The 7334-nt window shown below is 52.0% G+C and overlaps 1 protein-coding gene across 1 annotated transcript; it reads right to left on the reverse strand.

Annotated features, from left to right (window-relative positions):
* Positions 1-1139: 1139 nt before the first annotated feature.
* On the reverse strand, positions 1140-2132 carry LOC144737259 (olfactory receptor 8H1-like). Its single transcript, XM_078619979.1, has one exon. It carries the CDS (start codon positions 2130-2132, stop codon positions 1140-1142), a length of 993 nt encoding a protein of 330 aa, XP_078476105.1.
* Positions 2133-7334: the final 5202 nt, after the last annotated feature.

The raw sequence follows: 7334 nt of genomic DNA on the forward strand, positions 1-7334 counted from the left end.
GTACCTGATTGCGACCTCTGGGATGAAGCCATGTTGCAGGCGCGGGTGGGTTGATTCTAGGAACTTGAATTGTGAGAAGAGACAAGACGTTGGGAAATTAGTAACAAACAATAACTCACCAGTGACTCACGGTCTACCCGTACCCGGCCGCACCAGGGTCGCAAACGGGTACCCGTACCCGGCCGGGTATGAGCAGCCGGGTATCGGGTAGGGTACAGGTATCGGGTACCCGATTGCGACCTCTGTTCAGAACGTAGAGAGAGGCCGAATAGGCGACGCGTCGAAAGAGTGGTGGCGCAAGACCAATATGTCATCAAACATGTCGATTAGAATGCACTTACCTGTGTAAAACTAACACGTGTATTTGACTCAAGGTAGAATTCCTTCCAACGCGAAAAAAAATCACTCACCACACTCACTTCTTCAAACTTTTACAGCCCCCCCCCCACCGACACACCCACCCACCCATCCGCCTCCTCCCCATAAGCTTCAGCTGCTGCGGAGAAGCCACAAACGTCGCAAGTTCAATGTGCAATGAAGGGGCCTAAATGCGGCCCTACACAACACGAGGGCCTAGGGCCACGTGTGTTTAATCGGGCCCTGATCAAGACCACAGAGGCAACCTAGAACCTTGTCGCATTCCGGCGAAGTGGCGTCAGAGTTGCACCCGCGACTGAATCCATCTCTATGCACCACCTTGTCCGCGGTCGTAGACAAGATGGCCGAGTGGACGTGTCGCACTAGTAGAACGCAGTGATCGTATTTCCAGAATAGGAGGGGTAACGGTTACCAGGATTTGTATGTGCATGTGGATGTTGCACTCTTTTTGTACCGTATGTTGCCAACCATACCATGTGTGTATGTATGTTGAACTTCATTCACACCGTACGTAGCCAACCATACTATGTATGTATGTACAGTGAGGGAAAAAAGTATTTGATCCCCTGCTGATTTTGTACGTTTGCCCACTGACAAAGAAATGATCAGTCTATAATTTTAATGGTAGGTTTATTTGAAAAGTGAGAGACAGAATAACAACAACAAAATCCAGAAAAACGCATGTCAAAAATGTTATAAATTGATTTGCACCTGTTGGTGCACATGATAGAAGAGAACGAAAATGCTCATGAATTTAAGATTTAAGAGTGCAGCATCTTGGATTCACCGGGCACCACGCGCCCCACAAGGCGCCTGGCCAGAGCCCGTCGGATCTCGGCCGTGCGGAGGCCGTAGACGACCGGGTTGAGCACGGGCGGCAAAACATACTGGAGGGTCTGCAGGGAGCGCAGGTCCCCTGGGATGGAGGCATGCAGCTTGAGGCCACTCACGAACGTGAAGAGGATGGAGCTGAAGAAGACGGTGATCACGCAGATGTGCGTGATGCACGTGTGGATGGCCTTACCCTTGCCCTCTCGCAAATGCGGCTTGCGACACTCGAGCAGGATGAGCAGGTACATGAGGACGACGACGAGGAAGGGTAAGATGATTCCCGAAATGATGTTGATGTAGGTGAAGATGACGCTGGGGTAGAGGTCGCTGCACGACAGGTTGCCGAGCATCATGATGTCGCAGTTGGGCGAGGAGGTGACCTTCACGCGGCAATAGTTGAGGCGCACCACCACGGCCACGTAGCCGAAGATCGGCAGTCCCGCGAGCGCCACGGACGCCACGAAGGCCTTGAAGACCAGCGCGTTGGACATGATCGAGTGGTAGCGCAGCGGGTGGACGATGGCCACGTAGCGGTCCACGGACATGGTGGTGAGGATGAACGACTGCACCCTGATGGCTATGTGGTAGAAGAACATCTGGGCGATGCACTCGGGAATGGGGATGAGATTCGACGCGACGAGGTTGGCCATGATCCTCGGCAGAGCGTTCGTCGTCTCCACGACGTCCGTGATCGCCAGCAGCGCCATGAGCAGGTACATGGGCCGGTGGAGGTTCGACTCGAGGCAGATGACCAGGCCCAGCGTCGCGTTGGCAGCCACCGTGAAGGCGTAGATGAGGAGGAGGGCCACGAAGGCCGAGTAGCGAGCGGCGGGGGGGTCTCGGAAGAGCGTGACCATGAAGATGAGGTCCGACGAGGCGTCGACGACTGCCACGGTGCCATTCTGGGACGAGTTGAAGTCCATGTCTGGGAGATAAGAGAAAAGAGTGGGCGGCGGAGTCGTGGTGGGTTTTCGGTGGGCGCTGGAGGCTTTCAGAAGATCGTTTGGGCAAAACGTTGTCATACCACGCTTCGCCTACACCGGCATTTAAACCACGAACTAAAAACTAAAGTTCGATTTTTTTCATTCGACCAGGTAAGGCCCACCGAGTTAAATATAGATAGTTGTCAGACGCGACCGGGCTATCAGGAATGATAGTTCCGACGAAGTGAATTATCATCACGTGTACATTCATGGCGGCCAAATATTCGAGATGGACGTTTTGTGAACGTGGAGGGAGGAAAAAAACGGAGGACCCGGAAAAAGAATTCCACACAACTACGGAGAGAGAGACACGCAAACTCCAAATATACAACAGACGTCAGAGTCGGGATCGAACCCACGAATCTCCTGCATACCAGTCGAGGGAGTTAACATCTCGCCACATATCCCAATAATCAAACCGACTCTCGGACGAAGAAACAGACATTCTACCCACGTGACTTCACCGAAAGGACAGTGTGGATTCCTGCAGTCACGAAAGCTTCAAATCAAGATTGCCTGTAAGACAGACAACGTTGAGCTAACGACAAAATAACTCTCTATAACGGTTTAATTTAATTCCGATGTGACGAGTATACACACAAGGCATTTCTTGATGGGGGCCTCTTAACGTTTATGTAGCATCACCGTCATCCGGGCCTTGTCTGTACAGCAGCATCTCGAGTTCCGACTATCGGCTCAGTCGCGTTCGTGAGTTCAGCGCGTGCCGCTGCGTTGCGGTAGTAGATGCATTCCAAAAAGAAAATAATAATATTGAAAGTGCCAGGCCAGGTGCACTTTAAGGCCACGTGAAGTGTCGAACGCCCGTTGGTAGCGAGAGGTCACGGGACAGACCCCAGGTGCCACGGGTGGCAGCTACTCGCTACTCACAGCACTTTCCCCAACAGTCTGTTGAAGGCTACACAGGGGACCTTTGTCTGTGTCTCCTTCATAGCTGCTGCTCGCTAACAGCACTTGCCCCAATAGTCTGTTCAAGGCTACACGGGGGACCTTTGTCTTTGTTTCCTTCGTAGCTGCTGCTCGCTACTCACAGCACTTGCCCCAGCAGTATGTTCAAGGATACACAACAACAACAACAGCAACAACAACAACAATGGTGCAGAGCGAATTCAAAGGGCACAGTGGCGAGTAGTGGGTAGGGCTGGGCTACAGCCGCCATGATGATGGCTGGACTAGAGCCGCCCTACCCATGGTGATGGTGGTTGTGATGATGATGGTGGTGGTCATGGTGATGATGATGGTGATGATGGTGGTGGTGGTGGTGGTGATGATGGTGGTGGTGGTGGTGATGATGGTGGTGGTGATGATGATGGTGATGAAGGTGGTGGTGGTGGTGGTGATAATGGTGGTGGTGGTCATGGTGATGATGATGGTGATGATGGTGGTGGTGGTGGTGATGATGGTGGTGGTGGTGGTGATGATGGTGGTGGTGATGATGATGGTGATGAAGGTGGTGGTGGTGGTGGTGGTGGTGGTGGTGGTGGTGGTGGTGGTGGTGGTGGTGGTGGTGGTGGTGGTGGTGGTGGTGGTGGTGATAATGGTGGTGGTGGTCATGATGGTGATGATGATGATGGTGGTCACGATTGTGATGGTGGTCATGATGGTGATGATGATGATGGTGGTCATTATGGTGATGATGATGATGATGGTGGTCATGATGGTGATGATGATGCTGGTAGTGATGATGATGATGATGTTGGTGGTCATAATAGTGATAATGATGATGGTGGTCATGATAGTAGTGATTATGGTGCTGGTGATGATGATGGTGGTGGTGGTGGTCATAATAGTGATGATGGTGGTGATGGTGATGATGATGGTGGTCATGATGGTGATGATGATGGTAATGATGATGATGATGATGGTGGTGATGATGGTGGTGGTCATGATGGTGATGGTGGTCATGATGATGATGATGATGGTCATGATGGTGATGATGATGATGGTGGTCATGATGGTGCTGATGATGCTAGTGGTGATGATGATGATGGTGGTGGTGATGATGATTATGGTGGTCATAATAGTGAGGATGATGGTGGTGGTCATGATGGTGATGATTTTGGTGGTGGTCATGATGGTGATGATGATGGTGGTCATGATGGCGATGATGATGGTGCTGGTGATGATGATGGTGGTGGTGGTCATAATAGTGATGATGGTGGTGATGATGATGATGGTGATGGTCATGATGGTGATGATGATGGTGGTGGTCATGATGGTGGTGGTGGTCATGATGGTGATGGTGGTCATGATGGTGATGATGATGATGGTCATGATGGTGATGATGATGCTGGTGGTGATGATGATGATGGTGGTGGTGGTGATGATGGTGATGGTGGTCATGATGGTGATGATGATGGTGGTGGTTATGATGGTGATGGTGGTCATGATGGCGATGATGATGGTGCTGGTGATGATGATGGTGGTGGTGGTGGTGGTGGTGGTCATAATTGTGATGATGGTGGTGATGATGATGATGGTGATGGTCATGATGGTGATGATGATGATGATGGTGGTCATGATGGTGATGATGATGCTGGCGGTGATGATGATGATGATGGTGGTGGTCATAATAGTGATGATGATGATGGTGGTCATGATGGTGATGATTTTGGTGGTCATGATGGTGATGATTATGGTGGTGGTCATGATGGTGATGATTATGGTGGTGGTCAGGATGGTGATGATTATGCTGGTGGTGGTGATGATGATGCTGATGTTTTGCTGGTGGTGATGATGATGATGGTCATACTAGTGATGATGATGATGGTGGTCATGATGGTGATGATTATGGTGGTGGTGGTGGTGGTCATGATGGTGATGATGATGATGGTGGTCATGATGGTGATGAAGATGGTGGTGGTGATGGTGGTCATGATGGTGATGATGAAGGTGGTGGTGGTGGTGGTGGTGATGATGACGGTGGTGATGGTGATGATGATGGTGATGATGATGGTGATGATGATGGCGGTGGTGGTGACGATGGTGTTGATGATGAGAATCGTGATGAGGATAGTCATGATGCTGTTGCTGCTTCTGCTGCTGATGATACTATTACTCATGATGATGATACTTTTGATGATTCTGCTCATGCTGATGACGATCCGGCTGATGCAATATTTGATGATTATTATTCTGCTAAAGTTACTTCTGCTGCTGATGATGATAATAATGCTACTGCCACTCATGATGCTGATGGTTCTGCTGATAATCCTTTTGTTTATTACGCTTTTGCTACTGTTTCTACTGCTGATGATGATTTTACTGATACTCATGCTGATGATGATTCGACTGATTATAGCTTTGATGGTCATGCTTCTGCTCAAGTTGCTGCTGATGATAATAATGATACTGCCTCTCATGATGCTGATGATTCTGCTGATGATAGTTTTGCTGAATATGTGTCTGTTGCTGCTAATGATGATGATTACGACGCTGCCTCTAATGATGCCGATGAGGATTCTGCTGATGACACTTATGATGATGAGGATTATGCCGCTGCCGCTGCTGATGATCGTGATGATGATGACGGTGCCTTCAATTTGCAACATATCGCTTACCAACGCTCGCCTAAGAACGTGAAATAACTCGGTGGAGGAATCAAGAACAGCAACAACGGCACCAATGTCTCAACAACGTCTCAAATCTACTGCAGGTCGTACTCCGGTGAACGCGACTGGAGTTACCTGCGACCGTCGTTGCCCTTGACTGGAGTTGCTCACGACTCGGTTGTTGCCCGCCACTGTTGCCTGCAACTGTTGTTGCCCGCGACTGGAGTTGCCTGCAACCGTCGTTGCCCGTGACTGGAGTTGCTTGCGACTCGGTTGTTGCCCGCGACTGTTGCCCGCGACTCTGTTGCCCGCGACTCTGTTGCCCGCGACACGTCAGCCCTGGCGCTGCGAGTCGACCGCCGCCTTTTTATTGCGGGCACCGCTCTGCGATCTCCCTGGGGGGGTCCACTCCTTGGGGGAAGGGGGTAAAGGGGGGGGGACAGGGGGGGTGGGGAAGATGTGGGGGGGATAGTGGGGGGGGGGTTACCACCCTCATGCCCCCTCCCCCCACACCGACGCCTTCGGGGAGAAGCAGGAGGAGGCTGAAGTGATTGTGGGGAAGCGGCTCCTTGAGGGGCAATTAACCATGGCGGTTCCTACCCTGAGCACGTCTCTGTGTGTATGTGTGGTGTGTGTGTGTGGGTGGATGTGTGGGTGGGTGGGTGTGTGTGTGTGGGTGTGTGGGTGTGTGTGTTGGTGGGTGTGTGTGGAGAGTTTCCCATACCTGGGCAGTGTGCTTATGACCGGCTCCAGTTTAACAGCAGAGGTCTCACTCCGAATCAGTCGAGCGGCATAATCTTTTCATCGGTTGCGGAACGCTGTGTAGAAGCTACCTGGTCTGTCGCTCCGCACGAAGTTTCAGGTCTTCTCGGCCTCAGTTATTTCCTCCCTTCTCTACGCTTGCCACACGTGGACCCCCCTAATGGAGCATCTTCGCCGGTTTGAAGCATTTAGGCTGGCCTGCCTACGATCCATCCTGGGTTTAACCAGGCTGGATTGTGTGAGGAGCTCACAAATCCTTGAAAGATCTGGGCAAAGTCCCATCCGTGAGCTCCTCTGGCAGGCAAGGCTGCGTTGGCTGGGTCATGTAGCCCGCATGCCCAGCCACCGCATGCCTAAACAGCTTTTGTTCGGCGGGATCGAGGGCGCTAAACGGGCGCGGCACGGGCTAGAGAAGAGATGGAGTGATGTGGTACAGGAGGACGTGGAGCTGAGTGAACTTGCTGATGACTGGTACCAGCGGTGTCAAGATCGGCCTCTGTGGAGGAGGCTCGTGAAGGACGCTACTGGGCAGTTGGAGGCAGTCGCCCTCCAGCAACAACGGAGGGCGGAGGAGCGACGCTCACAACAACGAGCGGAGCGCCGGGTGGCTAAAGCACAGCAAGTTGGCACAGTAGGGGGCACAGGTGGTGCATCAGCCAGTCATCTCGGTCATCTCAGTCAGTCGACCCGTGGCACCTGGGTCTGCCCCGTGACCTCAGGCCAGTGGGCGTTCGACACTTCACGTGGCCTCAAGGTACACATGGCCTGGCCCAAGCATCGTGGTGACATCACCACCACTTCGTGGCGAATG

The sequence above is a fragment of the Lampetra planeri genome, chromosome 66, assembly GCF_965212315.1.
Source record: "Lampetra planeri chromosome 66, kcLamPlan1.2.h2, whole genome shotgun sequence".
NCBI lineage: Eukaryota > Metazoa > Chordata > Hyperoartia > Petromyzontiformes > Petromyzontidae > Lampetra > Lampetra planeri.